At 36.6% G+C, this 20,967-nt stretch overlaps 1 protein-coding gene across 1 annotated transcript in view; it reads left to right on the top strand.

The window, feature by feature from the left end:
- The window catches only part of pot1 (protection of telomeres 1 homolog), a 38,041-nt gene that overhangs the window by 9,582 nt on the left and 7,492 nt on the right, over positions 1 to 20,967 (top strand). Inside the window, exons 5-10 of the mRNA XM_016290326.1 lie at positions 8,747 to 8,854; positions 9,006 to 9,050; positions 9,562 to 9,667; positions 10,685 to 10,815; positions 11,919 to 12,212; positions 12,299 to 12,454. Of these exons, the coding sequence (XP_016145812.1) occupies positions 8,747 to 8,854; positions 9,006 to 9,050; positions 9,562 to 9,667; positions 10,685 to 10,815; positions 11,919 to 12,212; positions 12,299 to 12,454 (840 nt within the window). The remainder of the gene's footprint in view (positions 1 to 8,746; positions 8,855 to 9,005; positions 9,051 to 9,561; positions 9,668 to 10,684; positions 10,816 to 11,918; positions 12,213 to 12,298; positions 12,455 to 20,967) is intronic.

Raw genomic sequence — 20,967 nt, 5'->3', positions numbered from 1 at the left:
TTTTTTTTTTTTTGCATCATTTTGACCAAACGATCATTATAGCTAAAAGTTGTATTACAAGAAACAAAATGCATTCAAAGTTAAAAAAAAGAGGCATGTTCCCATGCTGTTTTTCATAAAATTGCTATTTAAATGCACCAGAATAACTGTTTATATACAGTAAATGTCGGTATTTATCTACAAATAAAACATTTTAATGCAGTACATGCTAAATGCCAAAAACAAAGACTCAGAAAATAGACAGAAAATAAGAGTTTTGATTCTGCGCTTTCGCTGTCCTTAAGTTTAATGATGCTTAGTATTCAAATAAAAATGCATTAAAATCATTATGATTAGCAAAATCATCATGAATATATAAAAATGTTTAATTCAAGACGCAAAAAGCAGTAAAAGTTTTTTTTAATATTTGTCTTTTTTTTAATAATGTCTCCATATGTTGTTTTCACAAAATTGTCATTTATATGCGCCAGTGTAATGATGATGTCTTGTATTCAGTATTTATCTACGAATATTTTGACTAAACATTTTAATATATGACCAATGCAACAGAAAGACTCTTACGTGAAAAACAGTGAATAAGAGTTTTGATTCGTTGATATTATAGTCTTATAATCTTATAATTCTCTTGAGAAAAAGATCACTAAATCTAGTGATTTATATATAAAATAATTTAAAGCAAAATTTTTAAGTAATTAAGTAACAAGTCGTGTTTCCATGCTGTTTTTCACTAAAATTGTTACTTATATGCACTAAAATAACTACTTATATACTAATGTCAGTACTTATTTACAAATATTTTGGCAAAAAAAAAATCTTAATATGTGACAAATGCTGCAAATGTGCTATTAAAACATATCTGTCCTAATGCTCTCAAGGATAAAATATCGCTAAATTAATCTGATGCTTAAGAGCCAAATGAAAAGTACAAAATCACCATGAATATACATCTGTTTTTTTTTTTTTTTAGGCATTTGTGATTTTTTTTCTTTCTCTCTTTCCTAATCCGCAAAATCCTACAATAATCGATTATGAAAATAATCAACAATGAATTTGATTATCGATTAATAATCCTGTGTGACAGTGTTCCTGTGGCTCAGTGGTAGAGCATTGCGTTAGCAGTGCAAAAAGGTCATGGGTTCAATTCCCAGGGAACACACATACTGGTAAAAAATGTATAGCCTGAATGCACTGAAAGTCGCTTTGGATAAAAGCGTCTGCTAAATGCATAAATTATTAATCACTTCTGGATACTATACACTAACGTTTGTCAGTCACTTAACGGAGCACAAGTGCACAAGTAAAATTACTATAAAAAAACATAAGAAAACATTGTTTAAATTAAAATTGAAAAAAATCAAGAATTTTCATTCTTTTTTTTTTATCCCATTGATTGGTAACTCAATGAAATAATCAAAAGATAAATCTGTTGCCCCACTTTTAGTTAAAATTCATGTCTTGTTCAAGCATAATGTGGCAAGCAGTGGCAGCTCCAGGATTTTTTTGTTGGGGGTGCTAAGGGGGGGCTTAACAGTTCAGAGGGGGTGCTAAAAAAACGTTAAATTGAGTGAAAGTAATGAATGCCTATAAGCTTCAGCTATCTAAACGGCATGCAAATTCAGCCACCTTGTGTTTTATACAGCCACCTTTTTATATACAGCAGCTTCGAAAAAGACATTTTACTTTTTTTTTCTGTGGTATTAAACTTCTTATATGCCACTGTTATTGGTAATATAACTTTGAATGCCATCTGCCAAATATGACACTTACAAATTAATACAATTTATGAACGCACATACAAAAGAGAGAAAGTAGGGATTTTTTCTTTTTTCATTGTTTTATTTTATTTTTATTTATTTTTTTACATATCTGTTTAGTAATTTTTTCTGACCATCAAGTGTTAGTCACTCTCAATGCCAACTGGTGGGAAAACATGGTAAATTCTAACCATTTTTTACAATAGATAAAGTGCTGACAATTCATACAACTATTTCCACACAGTGGCATAGTAGACAGGCACGCACTGTGGGGGGGCCCCGCGATAACCTCCCCGTGCTGAGTTGCATGGTATCATGTGTCGATGATATCCGGAGATATTGTCAAAAGCATGAAAAATTGACAATAATAAGGGGATTTAGCATTTCCAATTAATGTAGGCCTGTTACATTCTTATTATTATTATTAGGCCTATTTAGGGCTGTGCAAAAAAATCGAATGTGCATCTCGTCAGTAAAGCCGCTTCTGGTGATTAGTAGTTAATCTCCAGCATGTGCTTTCAGATGGAGCGGCATTTACTACACAGAACCGTAGTTCACTGGCAAGCTACACAAAATCGCGTTCAAAATCTGCAATTTGTGGCTAGCCCCGCCCTAGCGCCGCCACTGGTGGCAAGTCACATCTCATCCATTTTAATAGGAGATTTGTCCTAACAAGTGGGAACTGTGACAAATGATGCATGACAAGTGGATTTACGATTTAATAATACAAATTTATTATCAAAAATGGTAGTAATTAAATAAAGGCATAAAACATTAACAATATAATTATCTTAAAATGTAATCAAATGAAAATGTAACAATTCCTGCTGCACAACAAAGCTTTACTGTTAAAATTAAAACATCAAAGATAAATGATTAAAAGATAAGGTTTTAATGATTTTATGATTATAATTATTATTATTATTACTTAAAAATATATATTCTACTGGAAATTAGCAACATATTTTTGTCACAGTTTCTTCAGGTTGAACCTAAAGTACTTTTATTTTGACAGGTTGACCAAAATTGCCAAATTATGTGATATAATACTATCAATTCCATTTTTATCACTTGATTCTTTGTTTTCATGTGTTTTCTGCACTGCAGAAACCGTAGGACCCTAATTAACACTTAAATGCATCATAATTGGTCATGAGACGTAAAAACCAATAATGTTTGATGCCATGTATTGGTGCCATTTTTGCATGAATGCAGTGGCGGCTCCAGGATTTTTTTTGTTGGGGGTGCTAAGGGGGCTTAACAGTTCAGAGGGGGTGCTAAAAAAACGTTAAATTGAGTGAAAGTAATGAATGCCTATAAGCTTCAGCTATCTAAACGGCATGCAAATTCAGCCACCTTGTGTTTTATACAGCCACCTTTTTATATACAGCAGCTTCGAAAAAGACATTTTACTTTTTTTTTCTGTGGTATTAAACTTCTTATATGCCACTGTTATTGGTAATATAACTTTGAATGCCATCTGCCAAATATGACACTTACAAATTAATACAATTTATGAACGCACATACAAAAGAGAGAAAGTAGGGATTTTTTCTTTTTTCATTGTTTTATTTTATTTTTATTTATTTTTTTACATATCTGTTTAGTAATTTTTTCTGACCATCAAGTGTTAGTCACTCTCAATGCCAACTGGTGGGAAAACATGGTAAATTCTAACCATTTTTTACAATAGATAAAGTGCTGACAATTCATACAACTATTTCCACACAGTGGCATAGTAGACAGGCACGCACTGTGGGGGGGCCCCGCGATAACCTCCCCGTGCTGAGTTGCATGGTATCATGTGTCGATGATATCCGGAGATATTGTCAAAAGCATGAAAAATTGACAATAATAAAGGGATTTAGCATTTCCAATTAATGTAGGCCTGTTACATTCTTATTATTATTATTAGGCCTATTTAGGGCTGTGCAAAAAAATCGAATGTGCATCTCGTCAGTAAAGCCGCTTCTGGTGATTAGTAGTTAATCTCCAGCATGTGCTTTCAGATGGAGCGGCATTTACTACACAGAACCGTAGTTCACTGGCAAGCTACACAAAATCGCGTTCAAAATCTGCAATTTGTGGCTAGCCCCGCCCTAGCGCCGCCACTGGTGGCAAGTCACATCTCATCCATTTTAATAGGAGATTTGTCCTAACAAGTGGGAACTGTGACAAATGATGCATGACAAGACATTTAGTCAGTTTTCTTTTTCTTTTTTTTAACACATTGTGTTGAGTAGCCTTGCCCACCAGTGTTAATTTAGTTGACGAATAATTTTCATCATAATGTTCGTCAACGACATTTTTTTCACTGACAACAATGAGACGATAATGAACTAAAACTCTTTTTGAATGACAAAAATATATTGACATTTTCGTCAATGAGTAAAAACGAGACAAAAATTATAAGGAAGGGACGATTTGGGAAGAGATTCATTCAATTTCAGAACAAATCTGCTGCGTGGTTCGGAGGTTAGATGCATACATATGAACCGGTGGGACATAAGCTAAAATACACTTGCTGCACGTCGCATAAAACATTAAAAAATGTCAATATGTGGGAGTAAGAGAAGAGCAGACATATGGATAAATCTGACGACGCAAGAGAGAACTCAATTCGGTCCGGTTTTCTGAGCGCAGACACTGAAGCATACACACACAGAAAGTGCATCTCACAGTGCGCGAGTACTCTTTCGCTTTGCATGAACTGAGAATTACTCACAAAATGATGTCGAATTGTCCGTTTTGATGAGTATTCACGTAAACATTTGATTACGTCTTAAGTGAACGTAAACAGCAGGGAGAACGTGTATCAGTACATTGCATCCATTGCAGCTGTGCATTCGGTTTTAAAGGGACAGCAGCTTAATTTAGTTGCTATTGTCCGAGTCATTGATGTTAATCAAGCAACAACAGAAAGACAGAAAATCACTCACTGCTCTTGACTGAAAAACTTTCAGTAGCCCTAAAGATTAATCTAAATTTATTTATAGAAATAAATATGTCTGCTTGAAAGAATGAAGAATATGGTAAACAAGTTGCTATAAAGAATGCATAATTAGCCTATATAACCATTGGTATTTCATTAAAAAGAAGACCATGTTCTTGTTCTTTATGAGAAGTGGTTTAATTTAATTTTAACATAAAGGCATGTTGTGTGTCACCGCAGTTAAATCAGTGCCTATCATGATAAAACCTTAATATCAAACCTATATAATGAGTTTGGAAATTTTGGAGAAATGCTTAATAAATGCATTACACTGTAACTAAACCCATTAGATTTTAGCCAACTAAATTTACTGTAGATTTAGTCGACTAAAACTAAAAACAATTCAGGTGACTAAAATATGACTAAAACTAAATGGCATTTTAGTCAAAAGACTGTGACTAAAGCTAAATCAAAATTTGCTGTCAAAATTTACACTGCCAAACTAAAATGTTGTTTTAAAATCTTGAAATCTTGTCATGCTGCATCTAGTTAATATACAAAGTAAGGCTATAGGTTCATATTCCAGAAGAGCCAATTCAATTCAAAAAAATTGTTATCCCTAAAAGCATCTTCTAAATAAATAATCAGTTTAAAAGGTAATTTATAGTTGAAATATGAAATATTCTCTTAAATGCTGTTGAGAAAATCAATATATGCTTCTTTCTAGAAGTAGATTAGGCTTTAATAGTATCAAAAAGGCAATACAAAGAATCCAAGTACATGAAAGCCCTGTCATATCTATGTGGCAAATATTTCTGCTTGAATTCACTGACTTTGAAAACAGGTCATCTGATGTAACCTCATTTATGTGAAGATGGTTTGAGAGGGTGCAAAGCACTGCAGTTGCATACTCTTGCCCAGTGTTTCCCAACCGAGGGGCCGCGGGTGCTTATATGAGACTTTCTCGTGGTGTGACGCTCTGCGTAGTATCCCACTCTATATGTGTGCGCTCCACTCGTATACCGTTCATGCTCATCGGAACAGCAAAGTCCACTCAAAAATTGAGCCGACAGGAAGCATCGATGTAGTACAGTATTGTTTCTGTCTGCAATAGCACTACTGTGTTTTAACATGGTGTGGTATATGGGTAACTCTGGTAACGCTGCCCTCATTCATTGATCTGCTAACCGCTATGTTATGCTCACGTGTCCTCTGATAATAATAACTTTCTAGGACTAAACATTATTTGGATAATTGGTAAAAAAAAAAAAATATAGTTAAATATCTTAACCCTACTGTTAGACGGTCATATAAATTGGTCTCTTCATTAGAAATTAGCCTACTGATTGCTTATCTGTATGACATTATATTCTGCAGTTCTTTCCTGTTGTACCGAATATCTATACTTTTCAAATTATCACATCGAAGTTAGAAATTCAAATATTGTGACAAAATAAATTTTGTAGGGTGCCACAAGTTTGTTAAATTTTCCAAAGGGTGCCGCGACTAAAAAAAGGTTGGGAAACACTGCTCTAGCCAGTATTTTTCCGCTTTTCTCCTCCAGCAACACAATGGTCACAGCTCAGATCAGCTCCCCACTGACAGACAATGGCTTCAAAAGAGAAAATCAGCCTTGAGAGATGTGCCTTCAGTCAAAACTCAGCCGTTTACTCCCCAAGGATCCTCCTTTGTGTCACCCGCAAAATTATCTGTTGCTTACTGGAAAAAAGCATGTCTTGTCATCACTCATATTTCCAGGAATGGTCTAAAGTTCGGTTCTAAATCTTCCTGTTTTCAAAGATGGAGGTTGAAAATGGTGATCTGATCTGCAACTGTTGTAGTCGTCACATGCAACAGCAGGCGTTTCCCTGTACAACAGCAACAAAAAAGTTATTTTTGAAGTGCAATGTTTAAAACAACTTTTTTGACAAACAACCTCTACTTTTCTTTGTTGTTGCCAGGAGCTTTTTGGATGGGTAACAGCGATTCTTAAAACAATGGCACAAGATAAAGCTTTGAATTGATGAGCTATCATGATACTTGGCAGCTTCTATATAATAGAGCTAAACATTATCAATCTAATCTTTGGATATCTATGAGCAAGGATAAAACTCTTAGATACGTTCTGTAAGTCAGCTTAATTTATCTAGATGCTAAAAATTATCACAAGTTTGAAGTTGTTCCTAAATATTAAGGAATGGGATGCCATTTGATTGGTTAGTTCTTTCATCTCAAGGTCACTGTTAAGGGTGTTTGCCAAGGCAAGAATTGCTATTACTATCACTCATATTAGGGTTGGGGAATTGAATATAAACCCATTTGTGCTGCACACATGAATGATATCTCAGATCATGTGGCTTGTTGTGGTGTTGTTACGTTTTTAAAGAAGTGAGTTTATGATCAACTAGCAGGTGATAAAATGGACTTCGAAAATCCCATATACTTGATCTAGGGACAATAATAAGGAAATAATACTGTAAAAACAGTTAAAAAAGAAGGTTCTATTGAACCTTTAGACCAAAATAAAAAAATAATGATAAAAACAAACTTATTTTCCTTGTTTTTTTTATGCATCACATTCGATATATCAGGCTTTTCTGGTAACTGTTTTTGCATTTACAATTTTTGTTTTAGTTCTTTTCTGTTCATAATTAGGGATGGTACCGAAACCCGGTATTTAATCTGTCCCGGGGCTAAATTATGAAAGACCGGAGTATCGATATGCTCTGACGTTAACGGTTCTGCTATAAATTAAGAAAACACACATACATTTATTATTGCTATAGATACATTGAGAACTAAACATTCAAACGTCTGCTTACACTTTAGGCCTGTGGCTGTTTTATTAAGCTATTGTTATTTTTTATTTAGATTTTGGCTGCTAAGGATTATAGCCGCGTTTCTTCTAGCGCAACTTTTTTCCCTTCACAGCGGTGCGCATTCATTCCTCCCTAAAACCCAAACTTAAAAGTCAGAATCAGCGCAGTCGGTGATTGTTGAAAAAAGATCGTCCTGTATTGTTGCTAAATTGCGGGACATGCTTGATAATAAAACGTGGAAAGCACAATCCGCACAAGAGACACTGTTCCTCAGGCTGAAATGTGTGCGCGCGACGCGCTCCAAAACGGACAAGCTAATTACACTTTGAGCTTCGGGCATGTCCAAAAATTGAAATACACACAAAATGTAAAAATGGCCGGTTTGGAGAGTATTTACTTAAACACATTTTATGTCTTAAGTGAACGAGAACTGTTGGGAGAAAATCCGATGTGTGTCAATATATTGTCTCAACGTGACAGACTGGCGCTTGGGCCATCAGTTAATCAAACAACAAAATGCAAAGACAAAATCACTCACCGCTCTTAATCTGAATTACGTTATAGCTTTAATAAGTATTAATCTCTCAATACATACAGTGAAAACTGTAATTACTTAACTTACTTGTAATACTTAATTACTTGTAATTACTTACCTGAACAGTAATGTTACTAGACCTTCATGGAAAAATTAAAGCACTGTTTATAAACAAAAAGTACCGATAAGAATACCGTTAAAGTACCGAATCGATAAGCAGTATCGGTAAGAGTAGTAATACCGTTTAAATCTTAACGATACCCATCCCTATTCATAATGGAACCTTTTAATATTATTCCGTGGTAGTCAAAAACGGTCTCAATGTGAAAGGAAGCAGGTTATTAATAATGACATGCTTTTAATATACACGCACAAAATATATAAATATTGAAGGTTTTTAATAATAAAAATGACACGGCAATCTGCATATATAAAAAATGCAAGTAAGAATATCAGTGCCTGCTCTTACAAAATGTGTTTTAGTAAAATATTCCAATATTCAATTAAAATTTTTAATTAAATAAATAATTTAGCAAGCTGCATATATTAAAAAATGCATATAAATATAATTTCCTACTCATATTAAATATATCAGATATTTCCATTTTTAATTAATTTCATTTATGAATATGATTTTTATTATGTTTTGTATAACACATTATGAAATGCATTACAACAATTATGTATTTTTTTATTTATTTTTTAGGATGTTGTCCTTTTGGCAGACTTCACCATTAAAAAGTCTCCATCTTTTCTCAGAGACAAACTACATCCTTGTCAGCTAGAGATGGATGGCAAAGATGATTGTGTCTATGTGAGTGGCATCTGTTTGCTTTTTAAAATTCTTATATTTTAAAAAAGTCTTCTTGAACCTTTGCTGAAAACTATATTTCTTGCTCTAATATCTTTTTTTTCCCTAATATTTATTTTTGTTAATTTTTTTCCCATATGGATGTGTTTGATAGGTATGTCCCTCGGCCAAACCCTCCCATGGTCCTTCCAGTTCAGAGGTGCTGTATGCATTTCTTTAAGTGACAAATCTCTCCCACTTTGTCGTAAACCCATTTATGCAGTTTATCCCTCAGAGATCAAGGAGATTCTTTATCTAAATTGGCTTCTGTCTACTGGCTTTTGTCGACTTGTCTCTGTCTGGTTGTGTGATTGGTTGTTCCTTCACTCGAGTTCAACGTCCTTTTTAATTTGCAAACTTCTTTTAAATTTGTTTGAGCCAGATCAAGTGCTTCAACACTGCATGCCTCCAGACATATGCAGTCTAGACTAAATGAAGATGAAGTCAGGGAAACTAGCTCAGTGTTCATTTTAATGCATGCATTTAATTTTTTGACATTAAAACAATGTTTTCGCTTCAACACAATGCACTGCCATGGCTTTGTTAAGTAATGTCTGCAGAAAATTATGTTGCAATAAGGTATTGTTTGCCACAATTGCTGTCGTTAAAACTTAACTTGTGCTAAAGCCAGAATATTTGTTTAATGACAATATTCCTCTATTTCTTTGAAGGCCAAATACACTTATGTTCCCCTAAACAATTTAAAGCCCAAGACAGTGGTGAACGTCTATGGTGTGGTGACCTTCTTCAAACAGCCTTTCCCCTCTAAAGGTTCAGGTCAGTGAATTTCCTTCATCTCAGCAAGGCTGTAATAGGGTCTTCCATTGTTATTTGAGCCCTCTGGAGAGTGAGGCCAGAGAAAAGATGACTTTCTAAATGACTTTCAGGGCCACTTTCGAAATAGACGTCAAAACAAAGAAAAAAAACTCTAATGGATATCAGAGTAGTTGAACTTTTCTCTCAGAGTATGTCATACAGAGACTTCTTCGAGGCAAGTTTGTAAATTATTCTTTGCACTTTAGTGATCAAATAACATTTCAGAGGCAACCAAAACAAAACTGAGATCTTGGCTTGTGCTACTAACCGTGAACAATGAAGTTTGCTCTCTGCAGTGTTAGCATGAGATTATTTATACCATAAAGTCTTAGAATGCATCTGAAGAAAAGCTGACACAAACCAATTATTGCCAAAACACTCTCTCATGGTGCATAACCATACTAACTTCATGCAATTTTCTTCATGTAAATACACTTTACTTCATTGATCATTGCTTGGATCATGACATGTAACGTGTGATAAACTGCCAAAAATCGATCTCTGGCACACTCAATTGGTTTATTGAAATATTGAAATAGACAGAATGTAAACACCCCCGTTCCGTGTAATCGGTAGAGGGAATTGTGCATCATGTCCAAAAGGTAACCAATTGATCCTGGATCAATGGTCAGTGAGGCTGCAACTCCTATATATATTGACCTGTAGATATTCTCAGTCTTGAAGTGCTAAACATGTCTTAGGCAAAAGCAGAAAAAAATCATATAAATAATGTTATCAAAATTATCAAATTAAACAAAAATGCTAATTGTGGTAAGTTGTTTCCATTAGTTTCATGGGTTCAGAACACTGTAAGTGATTCTAAAAGGTTGATCCTTATGTTGAAGGTTGAAGTGTGGCTACTTCTGTCTTTTAGCAGTACATTAAGACATGTTTATATTCAGTCACTTTGCATAGTCACAAGCATATTACTCATGCTAGAGTTTTTTTTTTAGTCAGTACCTCATTATTTGTCACTAGATTACTGCTCTACACTAAAGATCACTGATCAGTCGGATGTTAAAGTGGGCTGCAACATCTTCTCTAAAAAACTGGAGGATCACCCAGTCATCTTCCGAGTGGGGGACATTATCCGACTTCACAGATTTAAGGTAAGGAGATTTGGCCTGTTTATTTGTTCCTTGGAATATTGAAAGTCGGCCCAAATCACGTATTTGCAGTAAAAGGATTAGTTCACTCCAGGATTAAAATTTCCTGATAATTTACTCAACCCCATGTCATCCAAGATGCTCATGTCTTTCTTTCTTTAGTCGAAAAAAATTAAGGTTTCTAAGGAAAATATTGCAGGATTTTTTTCTATATAGTGGACTTCCACGGGAACCAAGGGGTTGAAGGTCCAAATTGTAGTTTCAATGCAGCTTCAAAGGGCTCTACACGATCCCAGCTGAGGAATCTGCCTACGTCACACGTGACCTTTCCAATATGACTACGTAATGTGTGAAGAAAAAATCCTGGAATATTTTCCTCAAAAACCTTAATTTCTTTTCGACTGAAAGAGAAAGACATGAACATCTTGGATGGCATGGAGGTGAGTAAATTATCAGGACATTTTCATTGTGGAGTGAACTAATCCTTTAAGCAGTGAAGTCCAATTCTGTTTCTGGTTGGCCACCTTCTTGCAAAGTTTAGCCATAATTAAACACACCTGACCAGTAGAAACTTCTAGGCAGCTGTGTTGGAGCAAACTGGAGCCAAATATTGCAGGAATGTGGCCCTCTAGGAGCAAAAATGGACACACCTGACTAAAAATAATCAAGGAGTACCACCTGAAACATTCCCAGAAAACACACATACCTCGCCAAGATTTTCATGAAAGAGGCTCTGGAAAACCTGACGTTCTATGTTGAGCATCTTATTCATATAAAACATAAAAAGAGCAGATGTTGATTTGGATTGACAAATAGTGGTCATGCGATTCGCCTCCTGATGGGATTGGATACTGTAGTTGAGTAGGCAACAACGCTTGCGAGCAACAACACAGCAACTTGCCAACGTACAATGACTAAAGAGCTGTCAGTTTGAAGACACCTTACATTTTAAACATTGCAAACACATTGGTCAAATATAGTTCTAATGTTAAAATAAAGGTCTTGGCGACATGTATTAAGGTGATTTCTGTAGCGTCACCAATTTCAAGTCATTTTAACTTTAAGGCTCTAATTGGCTAATTGTTTCTCTTCCCATATCCTCCCAGACTGAAATGTTCAGGGACTCCATGTCACTCTTGAACACTTATGGTTGGTCTACAGTCACATTCGATGGAACAATTGACAGTCCTGTAGTCCCTCATACCTCCAGGAAATTATTTCACTTTGGAGAATCCGATATACGTACAGTGCAGGAGCTTCGCCAATGGGCTGCCAACCAGTCTTGGATATCAAATGACCTCACAGTCTCTCTGTCCTCGGTAAAGCCCGGGATGTACTTTGATTTGACCTGCCAGTTGCTGGCCAAGGCCGTCATGGATAGTCGTTGTATCCTACTAAAGGTGCTATTTTAACTTGAATCTGATTCTTAAAAATCATTGAATCTCAAATCCAGTTTGTACAACTAACGGTTACCCAATGTGATCAGGTGTGGGATGGGACCAAGTGTCAACATCCCTTATTGAACGTTGCAGTTGCATCTGATGCATTAGAAGGAGAATCCACTGTCGCTAAAGACAGGATGAACCTGACAGCCAACGTTCTGGTCTACGACAATCACCTGGAGGTGGCTCGAGACTTAAAGGTGAGTTTTGCCGTTGACCTTACAGTGGTTCCATATCAGAGGTGTCCAATCCTTCTTGTGGAGGGTCACACTCCTGCAAGAGTTTGGCTTCAACCTTAACTAAAGACACTTGAACTAACTAATCAATACTAGGCACTTCCAGAGCAGGTGTGTCGGCAGTAACCTTTGCAGAAGGGTTTTCAAAAAACAGGATTAGACGACAAAAATGGTTATGTCTGCCAATTGTTGGAAAACATTCTGTTTATAAATACAAATGTTATTAAGTTTCATTGGGAAACAACTTGGGTGCTCTTCCTGCAAGAAAGCCTGTCCTACAGAAACCATAATCTTATTTGATCAGCCTACAACCACCACCACGAGCGTCCTCTGTGTCACTGTTACTATTAATGCCTGTTAGAACAATCCAGCACAGGAGACCCACGCACCCACTCCAGCACCTTTAATGATGAATTAGGTGTCAGGTAGGACTCTTGTGGGCACATCTTCTCATGGCTTATTTGAGAGGCGTTCACTCCTCTTCAGTCTATTGATTGCATTTGCTGCTCTCACTTGAATACTGTCCTCCCCGTTTCCATTGCAAAAACCCATCAAAATGTCCTCTCCAATTGATTGTCTTATAATGACTTTTGAAATGTATAATCTCCAGAACTAGTGGCAACATTTCTGTCTTCTGCCGTCATCCTTTCTATGAATATTTAACCAGGAGCAGGGCTTTTATGCTACTTTTTGAAGCATCAGATTCTTTCTTTTCTTTTCTTTTTTTGTTAATGTATAGTTGTTCCCATGACAGTTGAGTAGCCAAAAATATATATTTTTTGACACCTTCAATACACGATTAAAAGTACAATGAGTCATTTTAATTATTGTGGAACTACAGTACATATTCGGTTCATTATTTCAATAGTTTGAAGAGGACGCTGATGTGTGAGTGTAAGTTTTTGTTTTAAGCAGTAAGCCGTTTTTGTTTGGCTCTCAGCATAATGGTTCTTTTGAATATGTACTGTTTGAATTATGAACAAAGGTGGGTGGAGTGAACCAAGTGTTCAAAAGAGGAAACGGCGAGTTGCTGACTATTCAAGTTCTTGAGTTTCTATGCAGCCATGTCCCCTACTGAATTCCTTCATTGTGTTTCTGTAATTAGGATACATATGAAATTGATCTAATTACTTCCTCTACTGTGAAGTTTCAGAGAATTGTGATCTTTAGTTAAAGATCTTGAGTTCTTCATATGGTTCCCCTGTATGTGTTGCCTCCCCTATGCTGTGTCAGTGCCAAACAACAGGCCTATCCATCACTTGCTGGCCATGATGTTGTTAAAGCATCTCTTCAGCCACAAACTATCAGTTAGATTGACAGAAAGAATGATATCCCAATACATCAGCTGCCCTTACCTACAGATAAAGAGACCGGTCTTTGCAGACAGTTGGCGGATTTGTGGTGAGATGTATTTATGCCTGTGCCATCTCGTATTTATAATTTCATCACGAACTAGAGCTTTGCACGGATGAATGTTATTTCATAGTGACATTATCTGAGAGAGTGCCAAGCTTTTGACACTGTTTGCATATCACTGCTTTTATAATGTAAATCTAGAGTTCATTTTACATTTTATTTGCTTTACATTAGAAGAGTAACATGCTTATATATTGCTTGCTGATATTATCCTCATTCAGCTCAGCATGAACTTTGGATATTTGGTTTCTAAGAGTTCTTAAATAAAATGTTGACTTTCACCTTTAACTCTTGGGGTCCTCCTTTGAATCCACACTTTGGTGGCATAATGCTGCATTGATTGATGGGTAGTAGTCTGCAGTCCGAGCTTGTATCAGTGCAGACCAAAGAGAGAGACACTATGGTCTCATGGACTTTATGGAAATGTGACAGCAAGTCCACATCAATAGCCATTTTTCCACTGTGTCGGGCCAGGGCTAACAACGAGCCGGGCGGGCCAAATAGCCTCGCATCTCAAGCCACGAGGCCAAAATCATGCTGCGTTTCCACTGTCGGACCTACTCTAAACTCGCCCTTAAATGGGTAGTTTACCCTCAAATGAACATTACCAAATGATTTACTCATCCTCAAGCCATCCTAGGTGTATATGACTTCTTCTTTCAGGTGAATACAATCGGAGTTGTATAAAAAATGTCCAGGCTCTTCCTAATGCTTCCTAATGGCAGTGAATGGCTGTTGAGATTTTGAAGTCCAATAAAGTGCATAAATCCATCATAAAAAAAGTACTCCACACAGTTAATAAAGGCCTTCTGAAGCAAATCGATGCATTTTAGTAAGAAAAATATCCATATTTAAAACTTTATAAGCTGTAATCTCTAGCTTCTGTAAATGTCGTACATGTGTACATGAGAGAGTGATGTTCCAGTGGATGATGTAGGATGTAGGCGAATGCGGTGAAGGACACGGAAATGCAGTGGAGAGAGCAAAACAAAACAAAGTGATACTAAATCAAACCGATATTTATAATTTCATATAAAGAGAACACATACTTGTTTAGTCGTAGCTGTTTCATTTATTTGTGATGACAGGAATACACAAAACAGCTCCATTGGTGCTTTTACGTCCAAATGCGTACACGTATAACACAGTAGAAAATGACTGATAAACCCTCATATGTTTGTGTGAAGGACACGGAAATGCAGTGGAGAGAGCAAAACAAAACAAAGTGATACTAAATCAAACCGATATTTATAATTTCATATAAAGAGAACACATACTTGTTTAGTCGTAGCTGTTTCATTTATTTGTGATGACAGGAATACACAACAACAGATTTCTTTTGAATGAATGAGCATTTATATTCATTTTCCACAATGTATGGAATGTATGGGGGGAGGGGGATATATATGCAAATTCATTCTCTGCCAGCAAGAGGCGCTTTTAGAGTGAGTGAGATAGAGATTTCCCCGGTAATGCTTTACACAAATCAGCGCTCCGCTCACAAACGCTGCTTTATCAGGCATTACAGGAAAGATGAAATGAAAATGACATTGAACATTTTCTGAAGACAGTCGGTTTCCTTCAGAAATACAGTGATATCAAATTTTTTGAAATGTGCAGTGCTTATGTTTATTCAACGAAGTCAAAGCCTTTTGGGAAACCTATTTGTGGCGGTCAGTTTTGATATTGTGGCGGCCCACCACAAATAAATCAATGTATGGGAAACACTGTAGCCTTTAGCGTCACGTATAATACATTTCTGCCTCATACCCTTAACTTTAAAACAGCTTATTTGGGCCAAAAAAATTAATAAAAATACCCTGTCTGTTGGCCCCGAGGAAGTCCCAACGAGGCCTGATCAAGTCCCGGAAGTGACAGTGGAAACGCGACTGTCCCTGGCATGCATTTTGCATTAGCAAGTTCGCTTTTGGCCCGACAGTGGAAAAGTGGCTAATGAGTTGTTTTGCATAGTGCCTATATGACTACAAAAAATGGTGTCATCATGGAGCGGCACCATATTACGTCTGTCTTTGCTCTTTGGGTGCTTCGCTTGAGAGCACAATGACTACACAGTTCAGCCCTTATGGGGTTTAAAAGCCCATTCACACCACACGACAAACACAGACCAACTCCGACGGTCACCAGATTACATTATATCTCACCTAGACATTCCAAGACCCGACAAACACCGATTCAACATGTTCAATAAATGCCGACCCACTGGCAGTAGATGCCAACAGGGATAACACACTGATCCGACAAAACCAGACAAATTTGTCTGTTGCCGTTTGTCTGTGTCTGTCGGTGCGGCGTGAATTGGCTAGTGTGAATGTGCAACATTTGCCAGACTAGATCTTTACCCAGTAGATCACCCCTTGTCTAACAGAGCCAGACTTTGGACACTTGGCCTCCACTTTGCAGTTTATTCTTGCAAGGAACCGCTGGTTTAGACATGTCTGAACAAGATGCAAAGCATCCAACAGGTTGTTTGGAAATTGAGAGACAGTGCATTAGTAGGGTGTTCAATAATCAAATTATCAGTAAAATGCACTGATAACAAAAAAAGTTTAAGGAAATTGCTGTTTTTATATGGTAGCGTAATACCCAGTGATCAGAAATGCAATTTATCCACTAAAGATTGCATTGAGTCAGAATATTTCCCCACCATTATCAATATCCTGGGCCGTATCGTCTCTAATATTGTGTGAAATTGCTTGAGCTCAGATTTTGAAGTCCAATAAAGTGCATAAATCCATCATAAAAAAAGTACTCCACACAGTTAATAAAGGCCTTCTGAAGCAAATCGATGCATTTTAGTAAGAAAAATATCCATATTTAAAACTTTATAAGCTGTAATCTCTAGCTTCTGTAAATGTCGTACATGTGTACATGAGAGAGTGATGTTCCAGTGGATGATGTAGGATGTAGGCGAATGCGGTGAAGGACACGGAAATGCAGTGGAGAGAGCAAAACAAAACAAAGTGATACTAAATCAAACCGATATTTATAATTTCATATAAAGAGAACACATACTTGTTTAGTCGTAGCTGTTTCATTTATTTGTGATGACAGGAATACACAACAACAGATTTCTTTTGAATGAATGAGCATTTATATTCATTTTCCACAATGTATGGAATGTATGGGGGGAGGGGGATATATATGCAAATTCATTCTCTGCCAGCAAGAGGCGCTTTTAGAGTGAGTGAGATAGAGATTTCCCCGGTAATGCTTTACACAAATCAGCGCTCCGCTCACAAACGCTGCTTTATCAGGCATTACAGGCAAGATGAAATGAAAATGACATTGAACATTTTCTGAAGACAGTCGGTTTCCTTCAGAAATACAGTGATATCAAATTTTTTGAAATGTGCAGTGCTTATGTTTATTCAACGAAGTCAAAGCCTTTTGGGAAACCTATTTGTGGCGGTCAGTTTTGATATTGTGGCGGCCCACCACAAATAAATCAATGTATGGGAAACACTGTAGCCTTTAGCGTCACGTATAATACATTTCTGCCTCATACCCTTAACTTTAAAACAGCTTATTTGGGCCAAAAAAATTAATAAAAATACCCTGTCTGTTGGCCCCGAGGAAGTCCCAACGAGGCCTGATCAAGTCCCGGAAGTGACAGTGGAAACGCGACTGTCCCTGGCATGCATTTTGCATTAGCAAGTTCGCTTTTGGCCCGACAGTGGAAAAGTGGCTAATGAGTTGTTTTGCATAGTGCCTATATGACTACAAAAAATGGTGTCATCATGGAGCGGCACCATATTACGTCTGTCTTTGCTCTTTGGGTGCTTCGCTTGAGAGCACAATGACTACACAGTTCAGCCCTTATGGGGTTTAAAAGCCCATTCACACCACACGACAAACACAGACCAACTCCGACGGTCACCAGATTACATTATATCTCACCTAGACATTCCAAGACCCGACAAACACCGATTCAACATGTTCAATAAATGCCGACCCACTGGCAGTAGATGCCAACAGGGATAACACACTGATCCGACAAAACCAGACAAATTTGTCTGTTGCCGTTTGTCTGTGTCTGTCGGTGCGGCGTGAATTGGCTAGTGTGAATGTGCAACATTTGCCAGACTAGATCTTTACCCAGTAGATCACCCCTTGTCTAACAGAGCCAGACTTTGGACACTTGGCCTCCACTTTGCAGTTTATTCTTGCAAGGAACCGCTGGTTTAGACATGTCTGAACAAGATGCAAAGCATCCAACAGGTTGTTTGGAAATTGAGAGACAGTGCATTAGTAGGGTGTTCAATAATCAAATTATCAGTAAAATGCACTGATAACAAAAAAAGTTTAAGGAAATTGCTGTTTTTATATGGTAGCGTAATACCCAGTGATCAGAAATGCAATTTATCCACTAAAGATTGCATTGAGTCAGAATATTTCCCCACCATTATCAATATCCTGGGCCGTATCGTCTCTAATATTGTGTGAAATTGCTTGAGCTCAGTGTTGAGGAGGGAGAAAAGGCGAATAAAGCCAGCCATTAGGATTAAGTGGTCTGAGAGAGATAGCTTTATGAGAGAGGAGAGAGAAGGCCAAATCAATACGGCTGTCACGGTGGACAAGGGCCTTCATTGTGGGGTCTGCACACACTTTCTTGACTTCAACTTGCATCATATATCACTCACCCTATAGGTGTAGTGTGGCACACATCGAAGGAGACATATATTATTCAGTTTTATTACAAATCAGCAGGGAAGTATCACTTCAATGATAATAAATTTGTGCTATTTTGACTTCATTTTGTTCATCATTCTTTGTGGCATCAAGTTTAAAGGCCTATTTTAGTCAGTGTTAGTGTTGCTGCTGTTGTTGGGGGGGGGGATCTCTTGAGGAATCTCAGAGAACATAGAGGAAACACCAACTCTTTCACCTCTTGGTTTTCCTTGTCTGTCTTGTAAAATTGTCTCTGTTGCATGCTTTTTGTGCTATTTGCATCATCTGAGTCCCAGGCCAGTTGCCAAATGCACTTGTGTCATCTCGCTTATAAACTGGGGAACGGATGCCTCATGCAATAATAATAGAGATTAAAGTAGTGCCAGACGCTGCATGTGTACAATATGGAGGACAAGAATCACTTTTACTTAAGGATTTTTGAACTTCCTAATCCTGAGTATTAAAATTCAGGGCATCACTTGTCTTAAACCATTTGAGCTACAGCAAGTATGATACCTCTAATCGTGTGGCTTGTTGAGGAGAGGTGAGCTATTACATTTCTAAGAATGATACAACAGTTGAATAAATTAAACTGAAGGAGGGACCAGAGCCACGGGACCATTTTGTGTCAATGTCACAAAAAACCAAACTAGCCTAAATTAAAAAAAAATTTAAAAAGTCAAGCTCACTGAGGACACGTAAACAGTCAGTGATTAAATAAGAATAAAAAACTAATTACATGTAATAGGACAAGTAACTACATTAGAACAAATAAATAAGAAATGTTACATACATTGTATAAAGTAATCAAATGTATAAAAACACTGCATATTCTTCACTGTGTAAATTAAATATATATTTATTCTTATTCAAGTTACAAAAGTGATTTAGTCAAGAGCAGTGAAGAGATTTTCTCTCTTTTGTTGTCTGATTAACATGAATGACAGACAGCAGGAATATTAGACTGCTGTCACTTTAAGACCTGCTCAGATCCAATAGACTTTTACACACGTGTTTTCTTTCTCAGCTGTTTGCTTTCACTGAAGACCTAAATTACTGTGTTTACAAGGATACTTGCAAAGACGGACATTTTGACACATACAAGTGTGTATATTTAACTGTTCAAGGCCTATAAAGTGGCAAAAATAACTTCAGCGCTCTATGAGCATCGTTTTCATGTACGAAATTAGTTCTCTTTCACTGTTGACTGCGTTTCAATGGTTTTTAATCCGCAATGCTTAAAAATGCATGCAAACTATGTTTTTGTGACCACGTAGCAAAGCAACGTCACGTGAGCATGTAATAACCGCAATAGAGACGTTAGTCCAAAATCTCTACCGGTGGACAAATGTCTACCAGTTAATCTTGTCTACTGGTATAACACCCACCTCTGTCTATAGTGTTAAGATGCATTTTGTTTGATCCCATAACGAGTTGCTGTTTATACCTGGTAGTAATATGAATCTCAAATGTGGCTTCTCTGACCATTTGTGATCGGATTTCAAGCAAAGGGTGTCCGATCTACTTAAAGCATCCTAAATGCATGAGCACCTGCAGCACGGCTAGAGCTGATGCAGTATACTGTGACATCCTGCCTCTATACACATGTGACTATCAATTATTCATAGTGAGAGAGAAATCAAGCACCTGGGTTAATTTAACACCCAGACGGCCCCTGCCTGTAATCGCTTCAGACAGCCAGCATATGACACTTATCCACTGAGAATGTGTGTGCGTGTAAGAGGATGTGAATGAAATATCATGACTTTTTTTATTTGTTTTGTTGGCTTCATAGGACATTTGTTCTGCAATCGACTGAGACTAAGTGTATACAGTATGCAAATTTAATGAATCGGCCTGGGCTCTTAAAAATAATCTTGTTTTATTGGCATTGATGATTCCATGAAGAATCTTTAGGTATTCATGAAATCTTTCCATTAAACATTTCTTTATAGCGTTAAAAAAATATATTTTAGATTATTAAACTGTTCTTTAGGGTAAGAGAAAAAAAATTATTTTAAGAACTGTTCACAGAAAGGCCCTTTGGGGAACCAAAGATGCTTTTTATATGGCATTGTTGCAAAAACTCCCTTTTGGAACTTTTTTTATTTTTTTATTTTTTATGAGTATGCATGCTCATTTATCATATTTTTATATTTAGATCAGCTTTGCTGTCATTAAACAGTCATTTAGAGTTCATCTTTAAAAACACTAGTAATTTAATAACACTATTTAATCTTTAGTAAATATAAAAATATAAATGTTTCATATTGTATATTATAGTGTTGTGACGCATATTCATGTGTAACAATTAAAATAGATGATTTTTAGTTTTAAGAGTTTTGGGGGGTTTTTATTTATAGAAATATTTT

Source organism: Sinocyclocheilus grahami, unplaced genomic scaffold, assembly GCF_001515645.1.
Source record: "Sinocyclocheilus grahami isolate Dianchi unplaced genomic scaffold, SAMN03320097.WGS_v1.1 scaffold257.1, whole genome shotgun sequence".
NCBI lineage: Eukaryota > Metazoa > Chordata > Actinopteri > Cypriniformes > Cyprinidae > Sinocyclocheilus > Sinocyclocheilus grahami.
This window is presented reverse-complemented; position numbering and strand designations above follow the sequence as displayed.